The sequence below is a fragment of the Hakea prostrata genome, chromosome 3, assembly GCF_041222555.1.
Source record: "Hakea prostrata isolate BN-2017 chromosome 3, UWA_Hpros_2, whole genome shotgun sequence".
NCBI classification, from domain to species: Eukaryota; Viridiplantae; Streptophyta; class Magnoliopsida; order Proteales; family Proteaceae; genus Hakea; species Hakea prostrata.
This window is the reverse complement of record NC_142602.1, coordinates 20955145-20978722: the sequence shown is the minus strand read 5'-3', so window position 1 is coordinate 20978722 and position 23578 is coordinate 20955145. Positions and strand designations below refer to the sequence as shown.

The 23578-nt window shown below is 38.0% G+C and overlaps 2 protein-coding genes across 2 annotated transcripts; both read left to right on the top strand.

Moving 5' to 3' along the window:
• The first annotated feature begins 282 nt into the window (after window positions 1-282).
• LOC149021521 (stress-response A/B barrel domain-containing protein UP3-like) lies at window positions 283-1521 on the top strand. The gene has a single exon (XM_089147137.1). The coding sequence runs from the start codon at window positions 376-378 to the stop codon at window positions 1177-1179; it is 804 nt and encodes a 267-aa protein (XP_089003263.1). The 5' UTR covers window positions 283-375; the 3' UTR covers window positions 1180-1521.
• Window positions 1522-15523: 14002 nt separating this feature from the next.
• Window positions 15524-18570, top strand: LOC149021520 (thermospermine synthase ACL5-like). The gene is made up of 10 exons (XM_089147457.1): window positions 15524-15615; window positions 15720-15786; window positions 15870-15964; window positions 16070-16172; window positions 17317-17405; window positions 17536-17692; window positions 17809-17884; window positions 17976-18034; window positions 18120-18256; window positions 18380-18570. The coding sequence occupies exons 1-10, from the start codon at window positions 15524-15526 to the stop codon at window positions 18459-18461; spliced, it is 957 nt and encodes a 318-aa protein (XP_089003583.1). The 3' UTR covers window positions 18462-18570.
• Window positions 18571-23578: the final 5008 nt, after the last annotated feature.

The window sequence follows — 23578 nt, the reverse complement described above, 5'->3', positions numbered from 1 at the left end:
ATCTCGATTTGAACTATTGATTTTCAACGGTTGAGATCAAGATTTTGGTCAAAATCTCAATCCGACGAACGAGGATCTCGCCAAACGTGACACAAGCAAGGTCCATCCAAAAGTAGCGTTGAGTTGAATGTCCCACTTGTATCCAAGGGGAAGAAGTGAAAGATAAAAACAAGAACTCGGTATAAGTTATAACTTCCGTTTAAATTGAATTACAGTAATATCCCTAACAGTGGTCTTATAAATACTGAAGCTGTCCTTTTCCGCTCATCTCCGTAATTTTCCGAAGCCGGCCGTGCAACCTCCCTTTCAAATTTCAAATTTTTATAAATATTTTTCTCTCTTGCGCCGGTCGCCAATCCATTTGGTGAGAGAGAGATGAGGTGCCAGTGCTTGAAAACGAACTCACTCTTCTCCACTTCTCTCAAATTCAACGTCTCCCCATCTCGAGCTTTTCCTATTCATCGAAAACCCTCGTCTAATTTCAAGCCCTTTCGCTCTTCATCTTCATCTTCTCCGACCAAAATGTCTGCCCAAACCATCGAACACATCGTTCTCTTCAAGGTCAAAGATGACTCAGAGCCATCGAAGGTTACTTCCATGATAAATGGCTTGAATGGTCTCAAGTCTCTGACTCAGGTTCTCCACATCACTGCTGGTTCGATCCACAAGAATCGATCTTCTGCTTTCGCCTTCACGCATATGTTGCACAGTAGGTACAGCTCCAAAGAAGATTTGAACGGCTATGCTGTACATCCGGAGCACGTAAAAGTTGTGCAAGAGTGCGTTTTGCCCAACTGTGATGACGTCATGGCAGTCGATTGGGTAGCTAATCTCGATGGTCCAATAGCTCCCAAACCAGGCTCTGCGATGAAACTGACCTTCTTGAAGTTGAAGGAGGGTCTGGGTGATACCGAGAAAGGACAACTTTTGGGAGTTATTGGGGGTATAAAGGATAAACTTCCTTCGATTGAACAGATTAGCTTTGGGGAAAATTTCTCGCCGAGGGCCAAGGGTTTTTCGATTGCATCACTGGCTGTCTTTCCTGGACTGGGTGAATTAGAAGCTTTGGATTCGAACGAGGAGATGGTGAAAGAACAGAAGGACAAGGTTAGAGACTTACTGGACGGTGTCATCGTTATTGATTATGTTATCCCTGCAACGCAAAATGCTAACCTTTGAAATGAGCTCGTGTCGAAATTGTGGATATGGAGGTTTCATTGTTTCTGGTCGGGAAACCATCTCTTTTTATTCTAATAACGTATTCTCTGGGGCTACTCTGATATTGTATTTGAAGTAATGGATGAATGTTTGTTATACAACTATCTTTCCTGATCTAAAATGGAAAATCTATGAATTTAACATCGGCAGAGTGTCAAATCATGTTTTAGTAATTTGATTATAACTATGTATTTCTTTAATCGGTTATTTTCTGTACATTTTGATTCGGAAATTTGCTTGTTGACAATATTGTGGTTGTAGTCTCTCTCTCTCTCTCTCTTTTTAATAGATGGGTTTAAGTCTTCTCGCTTACAGATTGAACTTTTTCCTTGTTTCTTCTTTATTAGCCTTGTGATATTGTCTTGTAGTACCCTATAGTATGCATTCCGTCCATTTTACTGCTATGATATATCCACAAAAGGTCCTGCTCAGCCATGATTTTATGCGATCAAAGGGTGATGTTACAATTGTTTCTGTGGCACTTCCTCTTTATAGCTTTGAATATATCAGCTGTTCATATATGCTTGATGCTTCTGAAATTGATCTTGGGTCTTCATTTCTGTCCTGTATTTCTTAGTGCTCTTGAGTCTTGGTGGTGTCAGTTTATTTTTATTTGGGGGGGGGGGGGGGACTTGTTTATTTCCTTGGTTATGTTTTTCAGTAGTGCATTCAATATTTTATTAAGCTCCATCAAATATGTAGTTTTTTAAATATTTTTTTATTCTTTATTGTTGATGCTGAATCTTTTTTTTTTGGATGAATGAATAATCATATTAAAGCAACGAAAAAATACAAAGGAGAGAAAGAAGAGGGGGAGGGGGGGCAGCACAAGGCTTTAAGAGGAGGGATACTGAGGAGAGTTGAGACCCTAGGAGCTAACAATCAACCTATTTCTGGGGTTGTCAGTAACAAGGGAATGGAGGAAAGAGAGCACTCTAGAAGTAACATCAAAATAGATGGCTTTCCAAATCAAGTCTAAGGATCGAGATTTGGAAGTCCATCTTCTGAGATTGTGCTCCCACCATATGTGGTGGATGGTGGCACCAAAGACTAGCTTGCCTAATTGATCGCAAATTGAATGACCGACTAAGTCTCTCAAAATCCAAGTCCAATCACGAACAAACCCATAGGTTCGCCTTGATTGGGGCCAAATTGAAGCTAGGGCTCTATCCTAGAGGGATCGGGAGAAAGGGCAAGAGAAGAAAAGGTGGTTGATGCTGAATCTTTTACAAACGGGGTTTGCGCTGAGCTAGGGTAAGCTGTTTGAGTAAATTTTACAGAGCAATTGGATAAGCTTTGGTACATAAAAGGGGGTCTTGAGTGTTTGAAAGCACAGTACATCTGGACAGATGTTTGAAAAGGGATACAAAGTTATAAACTAGGCTCTATGTTCAATTCCTTTCTGAGGTTTTTGCAGGATGAATGACCTAAAGTAGTGCATATGCCCCGGTTACTTGATGATTAGGATACTTTTAATTGAAAGAATAATATATATATATATATATATATATATATATATATATATATATATATCTATCAATATATAGTATCAATCATATATATATATATATATATAATGTTAGCTGGCTGTTAGCTAATGTAGGATTTGGTAGCCAATAGTTTCAGAGGTTTTATTGTAAGTGCCACTTGCATGCAGTTTGTTTTGATATTGATGGATTTAAAGAATTTTATTTTTTATTTTTTATGGATGATGCTAAGCAGAGATGCATTAACAAATGGGGAGCTGAAGGCATGGTGGAGAAAGTGAGAAGCATTAATTTGAAAGTTTCAAGCCAGAGAAATTGAATATAGAATACTGACACTTGAGGAAGTTATCACCTTTGCCACACAAAAAGTTGCCAGAGTTTCTATGATTTTATGGTCTTGAGTGATGCACTTATAGAGTTATAGTTATAGGCTTTGGTCTGTTGGACATCTAACTAAAGATAATTATATCTACTTCTTTTTGGGCCATTCCAGTCTTAGGAAATAGTGCTCCCTGTATCCTACTTCCAGGACCTCTTACTGCTGAAACAAAGAGGAAAGCCAGAACACGTCTCGGCAATTTTTTTTCTGAATGAGTGCCTAGCTACAACTGGAAATTTTTTCTGGGGGGTGTAAATTTGAATTATAATATTTGACAAACTAAGAAGAATACATGGAGACTCCCCAGAAAAGGAAAAGGGTTGACATTAAAAAAGAAAAAAGAGGAGAATCATTGAGAGCCCTTAAGGGGTCATGAAGGCAGCTGGAGAGGATTAGCGCAAGAGAGCACACAAGCACTAAGTGTCATGTATTAAGCTTGATCCAAAGCCTATAGCATCTTAAATCTGATAAAATGTTCTTGATTTATTGTTCCATCCTTATGTGGTAGACAGAAGCATAGAAAGCTGACTTGCTCGGAGAGTCTCAACACAATGTGCCATTGAAATAGGTGCCGGCTCTATAGCCATTTCCATTTTGTCTAAAAAAATGTGTGTTCATATTTAATGAGTGTAGAGATGACATACTGTTGAAATGGCTCTTTACCCATCTCAACTGCAATTAAACTTAGAGGTGAATACCATACTACTAGTAAAACTCATCAAGACCTGTACTCGAGCTTCTCACCTTTGCTTGTTTGGAACACTGCTAGCGAAGCTCCCAACTAGGGCCCACATCTAGATAGCCTTGACTTTAGAGTTAAGGGCTCAATGCCTCATCACGGGGAACTTGAATCCACACCCAATTTGTTTTGTGAAGGTTTTCTGTTTTCGGTAGTTATGGCTTCTTGAAGAGAGAATATGTCCAGTAAGTGTAACATTGAGCATTATGAGATGGCTCTGACATGAGTGTCAGGCAAATCCACTATGCTGCATGTGTTAGTAGAGGTGCAATTCAGGTGGGCAGGGTCGGGTTTGATAGTCAATGTAAGTACTACCTTCAAAACCAATCAAATCCGCAGGGTTCCTGTTGATTCCATCTCTGTACATATTTTTGCCCAAAACTTGAGGTTACAATGATCTCTCTCTCTGGAAACTAAAATTAAGCTTTGACAAGTTGGGATGATTCACCAAGTCATAAGAGATATGGATTTTTATCTGAAAAATTTTAGGTTGGGTTTCAAGATGGGAAAAAACTAGCTAGAAGCAATGGTCTTACACTGAGAAATAGCCCCATTGAAATTTTATCGTCTTCTTCTAGAGGCTTTGAATCTGATCTAACTTGGTTATGAGAAAGCTCAAACTCTACAAAGGACAAATTCTTCTAAAAAATCATTGTTTCTCTCTCTTTATCTGTGTCCTCCTTGTCTAAGGAGAAAACATTAAGTGTTCAACGGTCTGGTTTTCTTGAAAGCCCACATCTCTATTCCTGAGCTCTTTCCTGTTATCTGGACCACATAAATAACACCAAAAATATCATCTCTGTTGTCTAGGTTGATTCATAGTGTAGCCTTGTCATCAAACTTACATCTCTGCACCTTTGGCACGTGCACGGAATCCATGAAAACAACAAACTATTAGATGAGAATGAGAGGCTTCCTTTCCATTCCATGCTCTTTTTGAGAAATTATTGTTCAGCGGAAATGGAGACTGATACCAAAACAAACTGTTGTTTTAGCAACCTCTCCTTGAAACGCTTAGGCTAATTTATTGTTGAGAGCATGTGTCTTACTTCATTCTCTTAGCTTCACTCTTGGGTTTTTGGTTTCTGCTTAGGTGATGGGAGATACCCTTTGATGTTGGAATCAGATCCTTAGCAACACATTCTTCTATAGAGAAGAGCAATTCCAAAAGCTAAAAAGTGAGGTGAAAAAAAATGAAAGGATTTACCTTCTATTTGTAGGGTTTTGTTAATAGACAAGTGTTTGACTAGATGGTACTTGTAGACGCTTAGGAGGGTCTTTCAGAGGACAAATGGTGTGACCTAATACTAGCACGGTAGCACCTGTGATGTCACATAGAGGGAGTGATCCGTAATCTAACCTGGAGTTACTTCAGTTGCTGGGTCGAGTTAGGGTCAGATTAATTGGACCTCAGTCACTTGTGGTCCTGTACGAACGGGCATCTCTCCAGGGTGCAAATGTATCATTCTCACACATGGGTGGGAAAAATGGTTTCTTCAATGTCTTGTTCGCAAGGCAACCAAGGTGTAATGGTGGGTAGGGATCTTCTCAGTGGTTAGATGAGAATCTTCTCTTTAGCATTGAAGCTGGTTGGGTGCACATTGAACCGGTGGTTGACTCAGTTAAGCCAGGCTTTTGCGTGAATGTCTATGGACAGGTGTCAATCATTGATTTGGTGGTTAAATATTGGTACATTGGCTTGTAAATTTTGAAATGTCTCAAAGACCAAGTCTTTGGTTTTCTAAAAGTTATACCTATATTTTCCTAGAAGCATCAAATAAAGTTACAAATAAGGAGCATGACCAAGAGGTTTCACTTCCATTCCATAAACATGGGCTTAGGATCTGGCTGTAGATATTTTGAAGAGGACTGTGGGTGGTCCCATGGTCAGTTCAGCATGTGAAGATTTTGATTTTACATATTAGCGATAGGCTTTCTCAGTGACTGTCATGATGTTTAGAGGGGGCTTAATCAAGTTATGGATTACATTGATTCTTTCCCCTTTGGGGGTGTGGAAACTTTCATCCTTATCATCATCCTTCTGATCTCCTAGATGAGCTTTGTAATCTTTTTGAAGATGATCCTGACCGGTGTATTTATTACCTAATGTACTTTCTATCTTAACGAAATTCTTACTCAACAAATCTAAAATTGTTGTATACTTAGTGGCATTTTTAAGGAAATCAACTGTAAAAAGTGAACACATGGACTTTGATTGGTACCTTTTGTACTTGGGAGGAGTTACTTCTTTGATAAGATGTCTGTTAAGATATTTACCACTCATTATGTGTTGGTAATTAGTCACGATAAGGGGACTCTCCCTATTGTGCTATAGGTTGGCTTAGTTTTTTTAGTTAGTAGTTGATTCTTATTTTATTTCCTAGTGTAACTCTACTTCTGACTCTTAGTAAAATTCCTACTAGGAGTCTCTTTGTCCCTATTGTGCCATAGGTAGTTGAGTCATATTTTTTATTTTCTACTGAAACTGTACTTTTGACTCTTAGTAAAATTCCTATAGGAGTTTCTTTACTTCCTGATAAATAGACCAGAACATTACTGTGGTAAACTTAACTTGAATATATCATGGTTCAGTACATCCTCTCTCCCATAGTTCTCTCATCAAATTTGCATGTACTGATTTAGGTCCTGGTTTCAGTACACCGTGCATACCTTTCTTGTGTGGTCAAGCCACAAATGACACAAATTGGATGAGATGCTCTCAGAGCCTGCATTCAATTAATCTTTGAGAGTTGCACTTGAGTCTTGTGTTGAGTTTGCAATACTTGTGTCCATTGCAAAAAGAGACCCTTTAGTAGGATTCCATCTACTGTTACCAAGTTTATTATGTAGGCATTGTCTAGCACTTCAGAAATCATGCTGGGCTGTATTGTGTATATATTCAAAATCCTTTAAGCGTTGGTCCTGTGCTCAAAAACTTGTCTTGATGTATATATTTCCTTTCCCTTCATAACTGGAGAAAACCTGACCCTAAGAGTTGCCTGCCTGAAATGAAGTAAAATAGTCCTTGTGAGGTGCCTAATCAATGTCAACGCATGCCAATATGTGGCAGTGCCCATTATGTGAAGTTGAAGCTCTCTGTCATTATCTGAAGTTATTGAGATGGTTTCTTTTTCATTTCTTTCATCTTCGTTCTTTCCTTTTGCTCTTTCTTGAAGGTGTGGCATTCTCTTTTGGTTTGTCCATCCTTGACATAGTTGCTGCACTTCATGGCCTTTCTTGGTTTTGCTTTTTCTTTCTATTTTTCAGTCAAGTTTATTTCTGTTTTTGCTTCTACTGTTTTCTCAGCAACTAGAGCATCTCAATGAAAATACTAGAAAATTTAGTCTTGCTGCTTCTTTCAACGAGCTGCTGGTTTCTCGGTTTATACTGACAGAAATCACCGAGGTCTCTGAGCTGTCAGGAAGACAACTCAGCAACTGGGCTTGGATTACATCATTCAATGCCCATCATAGTGATTCATTATACTCCATCCTGTTCAAGTTTTCAGCATCTGGACCTCCATCTTCAAACATAAATTCACAAGCATTCTTATTGTGAAAGACTTGCTTTCAACCATCTTTTGCTTCCAGAACTCTTCCATCATTAATAGTTCTTGTGTATAACCAAACTTTTGCCCATTGTGCCTGATGGATTTCGTTTTTCTGTTTTCTTCCAATCTTTATTTTTTTTGTCTTCTGAGTTTGCTGCCACATTCTCAACAGGCACATACAAGCCTTTGCAAATTGCAATATAGAATGTCTTTCATCTTTACCTTCCAAATAACTCAATTTTCTCCATTCAAACTCACAATTATAATTTTGGTACCCAGCTCTATTTTTATTCACTGATAGTGAAAAAGCCATCTAAAGCTCTAATACTGTTTGTTGGAAGAGAAGCAAGACCTTCCAGTCTGTGTGTGAATCAAAGATTAAAAAAGCCTCCAGAATGCAACGATCCTAATGGGAGCACCATCTTCCACCCTTCCTTTAAAAAGAATAAAATAAAATAAAAACCCTTCGATGTGTTGGGAGAAACCATGGGGCAAATATTAAATCAGTTTTGCTCTCACAAAGAAAGTATGAAGAACAATGAGTCAGTAACAAAACTGGGAGATGCAAAATGATGATCCTTCCAAAAGTTGGGAACGTTTCAGTAATTAAACTACAGTTCTGACTCTCCAGCAGAAAATATTGAGTTTTAAGACAGGAAAAAAACTGCCAAAGTAGTGGTCTTAAGATTTTGTTGGATTTCTCCATATAGCTATCCCAAATCCAATCACCAATCAAAACCAGGGAGAAAAGTTTTAGTGCATTTCAGTTTATTTAAGTGTCACCTAGGTGATTTTGGCTCGACTCAGCAAGACCATTTTTGAGGTTGTGCTTATTTGGTTGAAATCTAGGTCGTCCTCTCTTTATGGTATTCATTTAGTTATTTATTTTCTTTTCCTGTAATTTCTGTTTAGTTTTATTCCCCTCTATCCATCCATATGTCAGTTTGGAATCTGACCATGGGCAAGAAAACGTCAGATTTTTCGATTGTTTGTAGTATGTGCTGAACAACTTATTTATAAGTAGGGTTTTAAGTTGGTTGGCCGTGTATGGAGCATATAACTAGTAAATCACATTGAGATGGAATGCTTTTTTACATTCATCTAGGATCTTGTGGTGACATGACTTTGAGATTATGATTTGTCCCTGCCTAAATTTTATTTTAGTTGGAGCAGGGTTGTAAGGGTCTGTAAGAGGCCACTGTTTAGATTCATGCGATGAATGCTTTAAATGAAACAAGAAAGGCCATCTGTCTGAGTTTCTTCTCAATTTGAGTGGTGTCCTTGGTGGTTTATCTGATATTTTCATGTAATGAATGCTTTGAATGAAACAGGAAGGGCCATCTGAGTGTCTTCTTATTTTACATTGTGGCTTTTGGAATATTCATTAGGATTTATATATATACTTTAGTTCAGAATGTCTCGGAAGCCTTTTTACAATTAAGTCACCATCATAAGTTTCTTCTTCTGTCTGATCAATTTATAATGATGATGCTTCACTTGGAAGAGGATGCTACTGTAACTATAGCTTTAAAGATTGAACTTTTTTTTTCCCCAAAAAATGGAACTGATAAAAAAAAGTATCTAGGATATAGCATCTTTTACTTTGTCTTTCTATTAACTCTCATATTCTATTCATCATGGTGATTACCCTTTCATAATGGTTTGCTGAAAATTGGGATGATGGATATGGGTGACTGAAACTAGTTTTCATTTCTGTGCTACTTGTGTTTACCATTTGGGTTTTTTCTATTGCTGTTGTTTGGTATGGTTTTCTAGGTTTCGATAATGCTTTCCAGAAAAATCATGCAAAAACTAGCTTCTGAAGTAGGCCATTATATAGAATCTTCATGGTTTGGGGAGCCTGAGATATACAAAATAATTAGGCTGATAAGATAAAATGAGTAGCATGATGATGTGTTTAAGGTCATGGGTGGAAGATAAAGGTTGTGTTTGGTATGATATCTTGGATGGGTCAAGTAAATCATTGATCTTCAGGGTTAAAAATGCCAGAGGCAGATCCAAACTGTATGTGTTCCAATTCCATATGGGTGTTCCCGTCAGCACTGGCATTTCCTTTTCCTAGCACTGTTCTTATGCCATAGGATCCAAGAGAGTGGATTCCATCCTTGTGCTTGAGGGCATATGAGAATGATTCTTGTAAGAGAGCAGCTCTTACAGGGTAATAGCTAGTGTAACGCCCATTCTATTTTAGGGCAATTGTTAGTTCTGATGAATATTAGATTGGAAAATGACTGCTTTTAGAGATGAAGTGTGTGGGTCTTGGTTCAAGTCCAGCTTCTGCCTTGTGCTGTAAAGTGGCCTTCAAGCTGTGAGATGCAACTTGCTGCAGCCAGAGATCCCATTCTGTAGCTGCTAGATGGCTTTTTGTTTGTGGGGTTTCACAAACCATATCTGCTATATTACTAAGATTTCCTTCATTGGCCTGTTGGAGACTTCCAAGATCCATTATGTTTCCTAGGATTTCTCTTGTCCTACTGTACACGTTTATATCCATTTGGCTATTGTTATTCCAAAATCTGACTGAGCATAATTTGGTTCACTGCTGGTCCAAGCTTGGTTCCTAAGAATCAAAGAGAATGAGAGTGGGCTGCCTCTGGGGACGGGAAACCACCTCCAATGATTAAGTCAGATTCAAGAAAACACAATCCTCGTCCAAAAGTAACTGCCCCAAGAGGGAATGTCTTATTTGAAACTTGTAGGAAAATAAATGCCAAGAGGGAATGTCTTATTTGAAACTTGTAGGAAAATAAATGCCAAGAGTTATTGTAACTAGGCTTACCCTAATTTGTGCTATGTGTTTTGATTTATATATCAAATTCATACCTCTAAGGTGGCAAAGTTGCATCACAACCCTCTGATCTTCCAACTTAGGATGACGGATTGTGATTACCCACGATAGATTACTTAATCACCAAAAGTTAGGACCTCAATCTTCTTGGAGAAGCTTGAGGACAACTATACCTTATCCCAGCTTAATCAGACATTCAGGGTCGAAAATGTAAGGCACGACACTCGAAAAGGTTTGAGTGAATGAGAAACCTTCTGATAAGCGCTAGACATTTAATGAGTCTAAAGCATTAAATGCTGAATTTAATTCCTTTAATTGACGTTTTGGATAATGATACACCAAATCCCCTTACAACGTTACTTCGGCCTAAATATAGCTTCTCGGACGCTTGACAAGGGTCATCCGAGAAGCCTTTCACACCACGTGACACTCACTGAGAAGTGTCCTCCAAAGCCATCAATCCTCCAAAAAGCGCTATTCCGGAAAGTGCTATGTCAGAGAAGTGATAGATGGACCCAACGAACTGGATTTGAGCCAAATAAGCTTACTTGCGTGGTTCGTTCTGGTTTTAATGGTTTGAACCATAATGTATATAACAGCTATTGCACACCATTGAGAGATGAAAGATTCCATGTATATATGTTGATCCAAAATACAAAACTAAAGTTTCTATATAGTGTTAAATGTGGGTGGGCCTCTTTCAGATACACGAAATGTAGTAAATCGTACAATGATATGACTACTGTTGTTATAAATTTGGAATCCAACTGAGGGGGGGGGGGTATTACCCTACTTGCAGGCATCGTTTCAGACTCCACATGAGGCCCAGGTCTCCCTTCTGAAATTTGTGACTCATATGTCGTGTGGGGCACTCTGGTCTGCCCCCTCTCCCTCCCCCAAATGGCTAATAAATCCGGATTCAGGTAGATAAACAAGGAAGCTAAAGGGTAGTGAGAGGTGATGGATGCGTAGTCTTGAGATTAGAATGTTAGTTGCATATGCATCCAACATTCTTCCCATAATCCCATGCATCTGTATCTGGTAAAACCCGTACAAACTTCAAATTGAAGATGAACTGATGACTCTGCTTTCATGGTTGGTTTCAGGCTTCACAAGTCTGCGTCATGCCCTAACTTTTCACCCAGACAGCTAACAACTGAATGCATTTATTTGATGGGGACCAATCTGGTCCCAACTAAATTATCAGACCCAACCGCCGTATGGATCGCCTCCACCTCCTCAGGGGAGCCACTGTGCGATAGCACTTTGTGCTCCCCTGATGACGGTTGACCACAAATTACAAAGGGGCTCATAGGATTAGGTGATGAATTTTTTTTTTAAATGTTTTATTATTTTTTACTGGGTCTTACATAATTTGTGGTTGTGAAGCCATAGGTGAGACCTCTAGTTGGTGGGACCATGGACCTTAGACAAATTGTGTGTGGTGAATACGTGATATTTATGATTTTTTTGGTGTCAATTATTATTTTCATTTTTTGACTTTTTTTATTTATTTATTTTAATGTGTTTGGTATCATTTTAAATCCTATTTTTAATTAAAAGAATAGAAAAAAAAAAAAATCCAAAATCTATAATAGATGTGTTGCTGCACAATCTTGTTTGTCCCTTCAGCCGGTTGAACCTGCAAGAATGAGCTCGAGTTTTCACCTCCGACGATCTAGTTAGGAATCCGACTAAGGAAGACAAGAAAGTAATGAACAATAATGATACGAATAGTGATAGTTCTATTCATCGTATCTTTCTTTTGTGTTCCCTTACCTTTTTATAGGTTTTTCACGTATGAGTTCGTCTCGAACTAAAACATTATTTGGACTGCAATACGAACTTTAGTGATTGAGTCCTACTCAAATATGAGTTATTGAGTCCCAGTCGAATACTTTGTCTTCGGTTATCAATTTACTAAGATTCACTTTGTTATCTTGCCTTTACGCTTGTATAACCGACCTTGACTTGGTCTGTTTGAATTGGGTGTATCCGACCTGGTTCGACCTGGGTTTAACCGACCGTTCGACCGGACTGGTTTAATCGACCGTTCGACTGGGTTTAACCGACCGGTTCGACTCCGGTTTAACCAAACTGGTTTATCCAAAGCCGGTTCGTGGGCTAATTTATTTCTCCCTTATCAAAATGTTTTGTCTATTATGGATCTTAGGTTAGAACAAAAAAGTCACTTAAAATTCAAAACAAATTGAGGGTATGATAATAAACATACATTCTTTTTTTAAATGAAAACCTTATTGTTTCTCTAGTTTCTTACTCCCAAACTCTAATGATCTAGTTCTCGACATCATTTTTTTTTTATCAACTTTAGCTTAATATGCCAAACTTATTTTCATTCCATAATTTATTTTCGACCAAAGGTTATCAAATAATTTTTTCATTTTTGACCAAAAATAGATTCTTATATTTATTTCTTTTAAATAGACAAAACAGAGAATGAATTTGGTAGCAAAAAGGCCCTTAGACGTTCAAATAATTTTGTCGCATTAATACTTCAAGAAAAACTATTCTTCTAATGAGACGCGAGTATGTTTTAGTATGATATATCTGATAAAGCTGATGGGGACCTGCAGTTGAAAGCTAAGCTACACCATTTGAGTATGTGTTGAAGTTCTAAATCAACTATGATATATAGAGAGGATGGAAGATTACTAATTATCTACCGGTGGTTCTCACTGTCTCAAAGCTCTCAAAACTAAAGCAACTCTTGAAGAAGTGGGGGAGAAGGTGTTTGATCTTCTTGTTCTAGAGCTATATATATATATATATATATATAAATTGGTATGATGCATTCCGAATCTGCCTAGCCTTTAGATCCTTCAGTGATAAACCTGCAAAACAACGTCGACGTGGCCTTGATTGGGGGTCGGGAGGCCACCTCCGAAGGCTAAGTCAGTTAAGGAATTGATCACACGACTCTGGCTAATTATAGAGTAAAGAATGAACGTAAATGTTGAGGAAACGATTCATATACCTCATATATGAATAGGCTACTCATTTATATAAGTTTTACATTCAATTCTCGATCGTTGGATGTATTCGTGATCTTCATTGATAACCATTCGATCCTAGGGTTTTACCCTGGTTATTTGGGAAGGTGGGTAGTTACCGATCTTGGCACGTTCCCTGCTCCGCCTTAGTGGTAATTACCTTCTTAAACTTGGTTACGTATCTTGCAAGATTTGGGATTACGTTCGTGGCACAACCGTCAAACGACTTTTTCCTTTACGATCATAGAGATTAGGTCAAGATTGGTCCCGATCATGGTTCAACTGGGACTTAATGCTCGAACCTGGTTGGATCGGGTTCGGTCTAATTTTCTCCGTATCACGGTAGGAGTCCATGTTTTGCCAAGTGAGACATACTAGAGGTACCCATGGTCAGCCTATGAGGATATAATACTTACTGACTACATTAAAACTTATGGAGAAGGGAAATGGAAAGACCTTCCTCAAAAAATTATTGAACACCCACATAAGCAAGAGATTGCAAGGCAAGACAGCACGAAAACAATTTGACACAACTCGAGAACTCTGATGAGGTTTCTCAATAAAAGACACAAGAGAAAACCCAAGTCTTTTGAAACTAGAGCTGTAGGGTGCACCAAGGTTATTCTCCCATTGCAACCTGCAAATCAGATCACCGACAAAAGTAGTCTTGAGCTTGCCCTTTTCGCCCCAAAGGTTCATGAATGGTTATTTGAAATTTCTCATGGATTTTGACATTTTTGAAGAGTTGAACTGGACTTTTTGAAAACCTGACCATGACCTTGAACATGGTAAAAAATTTGAGGAAAACTCAAGTTTCGACCGGGTGAAAATGGGAAACTTAGGTGGAAACTTGAAAAATTTCGAGAAAACTGAAGACTTTTCCGTTTAAGTTTCGACAGGTTTTATAGAGTATTTTGGGGTGGGATCTTGTATTTAAGCTAATTAGAGTATAAAGAATACATTTGTTGTATTTTGCTAAAAAAATCAATGTATATATGTCATTCAATGTATATAACATCAATGTAGAGTTGTGCAAAAAGTACATTATAAACTTAACTACTTAAGCACATAACATTCAATATATAATTTCTAACTTCAAAATAGTTGACAATAAAAGGAAAATACAACTTAGTGTTAAGAGGAGTGCCAAGAGTGGATTCATCATGTGAGCTGATTAGTACTATGCCTGTAATATCCTCTCCTCCAACTAACGAATATAGATATCCCATGATATTTTATGCCTATGGTTGTCAAGTTAATCAAAAACTGTAACTTTATGAGTCTGATCATCAATATACTTAAGATAACCAACTTGAGGGAATATGCACTTTGGATAGGGAAGTCCTGATGGAGGGGGTATTTGTCGTGGGTATTTGGAGAAACATGAAATAAATAAAAAAATTGAAAATTTGGAAAAACTACAAAATTTACAGGAAAAAGTCCCAAGTTTCCACAAAATTTCTCAGGTTTTCACGAAATTTCCTAAGTTTCCCATGAAATTTAGAAAATTTTTTCCTCATGAACCAGCTGGTCCAACTGGGTTGAACCAAGTTTCGAGGTTTCGACAAGTTTCGACAAAATTTCGACAGTTTTGATCGAAACTGAGGACTTTTTTTTGGTCCCCACGAGTTTCGTTTCACATTTTCCAAAATGAAAAATTTCAATGAAAATTTCGCAAGTTTCGATGGAATTTTGTTCTATGACCTTGAATGCCCTACTTTAAACCTAACACTAATGTTGGCCCTCAGGTATTGAGCTAGGCCAAGTTATGTCAAACAATATTTAATTTTGACATTGAACCTAACAAGGATAATCAAACGATGCATAATTTCATATTGTAGCTCTTCATTTACCAAAAATATCCTACCAGTATATAGTCATAAATGTCTTTCCATATATTGCTCTTCTTTGTGGTTTCCATACTTATCCTATATATCATAGATGCACCATTTACTTTCATGCTTAATGTGCATACTACATGCAACCAATTATCTGATTCTTAAGATTTTACGGAAAAAGAGGGATATTAATAGAAATTAAATCAATCAATTTTCGATCTCTTGTACACACCAACAACTGAAAATACACCTGAGAGCCAATCATATTTGTCATTATATCACTCAAATTTACGTTTTCAGAAAAAGGAAAAAAAAAAGAAATTTACGTTCACCCCATGCAAACTCCTTTCCCGTTTTGGGTTTTCTTTCTCTCGTCATCTCTTTATATACCTATCAGCTTCTGCGTCTGATCTCATTCACTTCTTTCTGGTTACCTTTCTATTGATTCGGTTATCCTCTTCTGTGTTTTGGCTCTTCTTCTTCTTTGGAACTATGGTTGGAGGTTTTACTGTTTTTCCTTCTGAGGATCTCTGGTATGAAGAGAAACTCTCTGATCATCTCAAATGGTCTTACGCCTTGAACGGGTACATTCACGATTTCTCTCTTTTCCCATATCAAACCCATTTCCCTTTTCTCTCATGCGATAAGTTATTCTATAGATCTAAATTTTGTCTCTGTTCTTCACCAGTGTATTGCACCAAGGGAGCAGCAAGGAACAAAAAATTGCTCTTTTGGACACAAAGCACTTCGGCAAGGTTTGGTTCAATCAAAATTTGGTTCAAACATAATATCTTTTGGTCTCTCTAAAGTTTATTTTTCTCTGTTTTTTCGGGTGCAGGTTTTGCTGATCGAAGGAAAAATGCAGAGTGCTGAAGCGGATGAATTCGTTTACCATGAATGTCTGATTCATCCAGCTCTCTTATGCCATCCCAAGTAAATTAAATTTTTTTCTTTCTTTTCAGTTTATTTCTTACTATTAAATTCATGGAAAATCATAGATCGTTTTAACATTTTCGTTCTATATATGTAATATCTCAGTCCAAGAACGGTCTTTTTAATGGGAGGTGGCGAAGGTTTTGCTGCAAGAGAAGTACTGAAGCACAAGACAGTAGAGAGAGTTGTCATGTGTGACATCGATCAGGTTCAGGGCTCATGCCCAAACGATCCAGGCGGTTTTTTTTTTTTTTTTTTTTTTTTTTTTAATTATATACTTTTTGAAAGGGAAGTGATTTCAGAGCTTATACACGAATCCAGATCCTTTCCATCCAAGGCTCTAGTCCATCCGTTCAATCCGACCATCAATGGGCAACGCATGGACAGAGAGGATGTCAATTGTTGGATGCAAATGTTGAATTAGAATCAGTCTAATTAAAAATAGAATCACACTTTTCGAAAACGGACCGACTCGGTTTTAGCCATTTGAAAATTGATTGGTTCTGTTTCAATTTTTGCATCTAACGATTGCCATCCTCTCCTTCCACGTGTAGCTTAATTATTGGACAGTTAGATGTACTAGACAGACGAGAGGATTGGGCAGAAAAGATCTGGATTCTATAAGGATTATATAGAGGGAGTTTCAGCCTAAAGAGATTTGAACTCTTAACCTCTACTTATGAGATGTTGGTTTTTGATTATCAATTATTGATTTATACTGTTTGACAAAATGATAGTCATAAATCTAGATCCTCCTCTGTAGTGCAACTTGGGTGTCGATCAAGCATCTAGGGGCAGTGTTAGCCTGGCACAATGGCCAACGCTTAGGAGGTGGATCCTGATTGTTGGATGATTGGCCAGTAGGTCACCTGGTTGTAGAAGTTGTGAAACCTAGCAATATGGTGTCTTTATACATACAATGACATCCAAGGCCCTCAAACAAGCAGAGTCAGGATCACGTCCTTGTCATGGGGAGAACTCTGTGCTTTCCGATGCTTTTTCATCAAATATAGTGTAACGTTCATGTTTGAGTATGATAAAATAATTCAGAGGAGGGACCTTGTAGGTCTCACAATACAATATGTGTGGTGAAAAAGCTTTTTGAAAGGGGAGGTGATCCGGACTCTAAGCGAGTCTAGATCCTCATCTCCACCCAGGCTGCTTCTTCACCCACATTCAGTCAGACAGGGGTATTGTGGGCCCCACATTCATATGAGCGTGGGTGAATGGGTGCAAGGATAACATGGTTTTAGAGGATCTCCACTAACTCTAGTCACTAGTCTCATGGGACCCACCATTCTACAGATCAAAAGGTTTCGCATCTAATCAGCTTTTCGGACAACTTGTTGCAGGTGGTAGTTGATTTCTGCCGTAAATACCTGCCTGAAAACCGGAAGGCGTTTCGCAGCCCGAAGCTTCATCTTGTTTTCAATGATGCGAGGTGAGTTTTTAGGGTTTCAGCCTTTGCATTTTTGGTTCATTGATTGTAATTAATCTGCTTCCAAAACTGATTAGCTATGCATAAAACTGTTACTAATTACTAATCAAAAGTGATTAATGTTTGATTTAAGGGCCGAGTTGAAGGCTCGTAGTGAGAAGTTCGATGTGATAATAGGGGACGTGCCAGATCCAATTGAACGAGGACCTTGCTATCATCTCTTCACCAAAACATTCTATGAAAGTGTTGTCAAGCCAAAACTTAACTCCAACGGGATCTTTATTACTCAAGTGTGTATTAATGAAAAAAGATTAAGTTCCATCTTAATTTCTACTCCTCTCTTTCTTAATTAACTGGGTAATATTGTAGTCTTTAATTACTCTACTCTTATTTTATATATCTACAGGCGGGATTAGCAGGTATTCATACCCACAAGCAGGCCTTCACTTCCATATACAACACCCTCAAACATGTCTTCAAGTGTAAGTTTCCAATAATAATTCCAGGTGCAATTGTTCATAAATTAGATTGAAAATGAATTCTGATCGAATCCTTCTGTTTGGGTCCATGTAGATGTGATTGCATATACAACTCATGTGCCATCTTTTGCAGACATATGGGGGTGGGTGATGGTAAGTAACTATCAACTAGTCCTTCAACTTATATCCCATTAATAATGAAGCTCCATCAACTTTATAAATGTTTATACATTTCCAGGCCTCTGACCAACCATTCATATTGGATGCAAAGCAACTGGACTCTAAGATTGAAAAAGGAATAGATGGTGAACTACAGTACCTGAACGGAGAATTCATCATCGCCTCCACAACTATGATGAAGAGTGTTCAACAATCGTAAGTTAAATCTACTCTCATTGTTTTTTTTTGGGTGATCAATCTACTCTCATTGTTCAGAGTTCAGACAATACTATTGATGGCATACTACTAATTGTAGAGGTTTTTGAATTTCTATTGCAGATTGCTGAAGGAAACACACATCTATGAAGAAGAGGATGCGAGGCTCGTCTCTGGTCATGGGAAGGCTGTTTGTCATGGCTAATTCCCTTTAGTTTTAGTTTAAGAGAATAAGGAGATCGAATAATTGGCGAACTATTGAATTAATGGAAATAAATTTCTTTCATTTGCCATGATTTGAGCTTATGATTGCACTCTAGATGGTTTTTTTTCATCATTGAACTCCCAATCTTGTTTATTATTCTTAATTCACCTCCCAGAGAGTAGTAAAAGATGTAGATGCCATGGTTAATTTTTTATTTTTATTTTTATAGTGGAGATCTTTTCCACCCAGCTTGTCCGCACATTCATGAGTGTGGGATCCACAATGCCCTGTCTGACATGGGCAGACCATGAGGTGTGGGTCCCACTACTTCTAGCAAGTGTGGGAGGATAGTTTGACAGGCAGGTTGGGTGGAGAGGATCTTTACTCAATTTGGTACTTCTCTCCTCATCTAGGAGCAAAGCTTCACCATGGCAAGGGCGGGGGGTATGGGTCCACCCAGTTTTTTGAAATTCCTTTATATGTATTCTTTTGGTTTTCTTTTTATGTGTGGAATATTAGTGTTTGAGCCCCCTTCCCTCAATTTTTTGAAAATTCCCAAGGGCCTGTTTCGTTACATGAATCCAGGGATTTGAAAAAAAAATGAGATTTCAAATTTATAGATTTCAAATTTACGAATTCATGGTTCAAAACATTAATTGCTTGATTGGCCTCAAATCTATTGAAGTTCATAGCCGTTGGGTTACTCCGCGTGAATCCGCAAATTTCATCAATTTTGTACTTATAGTGGAATTCATAGATTTCACCCAATATCCAAAAATGGCTTAATTTATGTTTTTAGGCAAAAAAGTGAAATCCATGGATTTTATGAATCCAGGGAGGTTTTACAACCAAACAGGTATAAATCTCCGATTCATGAATCTAGGGATTTGAAATCTTTGGATTCAGACAACCAAACATGCCCTAAAGAAATCCCTTTGGCCCTCTTTCTATTTGTGAAACATTAGCATTTGACCCCTTCATTGGAGAAAATTTTTTAATAGTAAAGATAATGGGTAGAAATTGTGAAATCTCACAACCCTAATTCGAAAATCCATATTGTAGATCCAAAGACCCGAAGTGAAGGAAGAAAATAGTTGTGAGCCATCCCAATTGAACCCATTGGATCTGACTTGGAACCAATGGAAGTAGATGGTGGTGATCCTATGATGAAAACCTTGTCTGATTTTTGAAGAAGATGCAACTTAAATGATGACGGACTTGGAAGATGGACTATGAGTGCAGTGATGACACAAGTGAAAGGTCCCATAAAACTAGGTAAAACCTTTTCATAACTTAGAAAAGGACCCCAAGAGGAGTTTGTGGCTTTTAGAGACCAAAATTCAGCTTGCCTTGGTCGCCCCAAGCGACCAACCATCCCAGGGACAGTTTTGGTATTTTTTGGAAATCAGGTTTCCGAAGCCTTATAGATTCAAACTTTGACATAATTTGAGTCACTTTGTCATTAAGCTATTAGAGAATGTCAGGGGAACCTTAGAACACCCTCTCCAAGGCCAAGGAAGATCCCCAAGCATTCGTGAGATGTTCCGCTCAAAGACTCTTCTTCTTTAAGGTTAGTAAACATTTTCATTCCTTCTAGTTTATTCTCTCTATTGATTCTACCCATTATTGTGATTGTGACAAGGTCTTAAGCTACTGTAATGGTATACTCTTAATTCCTCATAGTCTTAGAGTAAATACCCATTCACTCTATTCCTTCTGTGAACATCATGATGCGATTTTGGTAAAAGCCTAGCATGACCTTCATGATTGTATTATCTTTTGATTGATTTGATTTCTAATCCATGCTAGATCTATTTCTAAGTTATTTTGAGACCTTGATCCATTGTTTTCTTAGTCCTAGAGTGAATCCCCATTCACTTTAGTCTATCCATGAAATCTATGGATTGATTTCGGATGAAGCCTAGTATGTGATCCATTAGGTTTTTATTCCGTTGACCATGATTGAGGCCTAAACCATGTTAGAGAGTCTCTTTATATTATTTTAAAGTTTTCCTATTAATTTCAGAGTGATTGGAACTCAAACGATGAGTTTTCGATCAAATCTAGGTTTTATTGTTTGTATTGGGAAGGCTTGGTCGATTGCCTTGGTCACCCCAAGCAACTAGACCAAGCGACCAAAGGATACAGTGACCGCAGGTTGCCCTGTTTTAACCTCGTTTCATCTTTGATCCTTTAGGGTTTGTTCCTAATATTTAATACTTGTATGATTAAGGTTTCTTTGACAACTTTGAACTTATTATTTGATATTTTCTTTGGAGATTTCGAATCGAACATAAGGTAAGGAAGTTCATTTACAAATAGTATGATTTACTTTCTATTTTAAGAGCATGATCTTATTTACAGTTTTTAGAACTTATGCATGATGGATACGCCTCTAAATTTCAGTATGATATTCATTATGCGATATGCATGTTTGTATGAATGTGAATGTTGCAACATGAATGGATTATAACATGATGTTATATATGGAATCATATTGTAATGTGATTGCTTAAGTTGTGGTTGTGGAATGGGGAATACCCTTTTGGTGTTTCTATCTCGGGACATTAGTGCAGGTGATATGGGATGCTTCCTATGGTTCCCCTTGACACTTTCCATGATTATTGGATGACATACTTAGGACTTGTTTAGGAAACCCCGTCATATGTCTCACCCTATCGACATGGGTATTGATTTCGTGTGACCCGTGGCGGCAATGGGGATTATGGGCACTTAAGACCGATATCTGATCCATGAGAAGACTTAATCACATTGTGGGGGCCATTCATTAATAAGCCTGGGCTCATGGGCGCTTAAGACCGGTAGACAACTTGTGAGAGGACATGAGAGTTCTCGTTTATTATATGTGAATCACCAATAGGGTTAAGAGTCTGTAGTCCGAGTTTGTTGGAGCCATAGGGTACGATGACTCTAGGGTGAAAGATACTAGAACGGATTGCCTGGGGCATGGAAAGGAAGTATCCGACCTCGAGATGATATGACTTAGTAGGTGACTTGCATTAGACTAGATATAACCCTGACACGCGCCAATACCCATACCAATGGTGGAGTGAGAGAGTGGTGATTTAAACCCCAATCATGGTGAATGTCTGAGATGGATGCCCTGACCTAACTACAACGGAGAACCAAGATACAGAGATTGTTGAGGGAGAGTGATTGAGATTGCCCAAAGGAGTATAATGTTCTATCTTAATGCGTGTCTGCCATTAGAGACTAACATATGCTAGAGTTAGATGCATACATGCACATTGTCTCGTATCATCTTGCATCATGCTTTGTACTTGTAATGTCCGTAATGGTTATTTGTACTTGAATTACTTGCCGAGTTTTTTTGAGCTCACCCTTCGGGAACAATGTTTGTTAGATGACTATGCAGGTGAGGAAGAGATCCCAAGCTCCTGTGGTGATGACTCTTCCCTATATGATGCAGCTATAGAAACAGTGGGAGAAAATAGTGGTTTGTGGTATGACTCAAGTGCCAATTTGAACCACTTTGACAACAACCATTAATAATGATAGACATCGTCTTTCGCCATTGGGAGCACGAGTTAAATGTAGATCCTCAGATTTAAGTACACAAGCCCAAGGAGAAGAAGGTGAAGGTCGAAGAAGAAGAAGAACCAATGGGAAACTTAGATTGATTCTTAGACTTCTTTAGTTTATTCAGTTGTATTACTTTAAATTTTGATCTACCTTTCCGCTTTTGATTTTAGAGTTATACTCTATACTCTAATATTACATTGGTATCATTTTTCGCACTTTGATTATTCTCTTGTGATCCTTTTGAGATCCGTTCATTGATTATTTCTTTTTAATTACATTAATACAATGATTTGCTTTTACTCTTGATTATAATATTGTGCTATGTGGGAGGATGATTGTTCAGAACTGATCTTCGGGCTTGTGGAGCACACCTTCGGGTATTGCAGTTAGGGTACCAATTGAGGAAATGTGACAGAAATATTATTGTAAATAATTAGCTTTTAAAGTATATGACAAATTCATAAAAACCAAGGCACCCAATTCACCAGTATTCAATCCTCTTGACATTAAATCTTGGCTCAGCTCATGTTTTCATTATTTATCGCATTTATTTAAATAAAGTATTTTAATTTACAAACAATGAGAATGAAGTCCACAAGATTGTATGATTTTACATGGATGCACCAGCCAGATGGCATCATATATATGAAGGTTGAAAACTTTTTTTCTATCTGTTGCGTGAAATTCCCTTACCAAGTGAGTCAACGTTATCTTCAATGCACACGCCTAGCTATTATAGTTAAAGGATGTAAGGAATAAGAGACACTAGACATGAAAACTTTGGAGATTTATTATGTTAAAGAAACAAGGATGTTCACGAAGAGACTTTCATAAGACCTGGGAATGGGAGAGCTATCACAGATGACTATTACTTGGGTGTGAAAGAAGCATGGGAGAGCTGCAGGTCTGCTGTCCAAGAGCCCCTTGTTAAGAAAAATAGGGTAGGATGGAAGCCGCCAAGGGAGGAGTGGTTTAACAGCAACACAGATGCTTCTGTCAACAACCGGAACCAATTTGCACAGTTGGGGGGGGGGGGGGGGGGTCATGATCAGAGATAAGGATGGGAATTTTAGGGGTGTTTTATGAAGAAAGTCCTCACTGTGAAGCTCTGAAGATTTTCATAATTCTAGAAAATAAGCCTAATGGTTATGAGTTTGGAAATCTGATCTTGCTTCCTTGAAGAATGATGTTTGACCTCTATCTGACTTAAAAATCAAAATTTTGCTTCAAGGTAATGAGTATTACTTTTCCAGAAGTCCAAATTTCAAAACAAATTCCTAGATAAGGAAATCACATTTTTCGTGAGGATCTAGTTATGTTGAGGTGAAAAATGTATCCATAGCTCCCTGGTTCGTCTCTGATCTGGACCTGGTTCCTGAGACCAAAACAATGGTGAGAGTGGGTCACTTCTGAGGACGGGAAGCCACCTCCAACGATTAAGTCAGTTCAGATGAGAAAACTAGAGACTCCTTCTTGAAGAATAGGTGCTCAAAAGGATCATGCATGAAGAGATCGTTCTTCAGAAGTTAAATGCAGGAGAATGAGGACTAGAG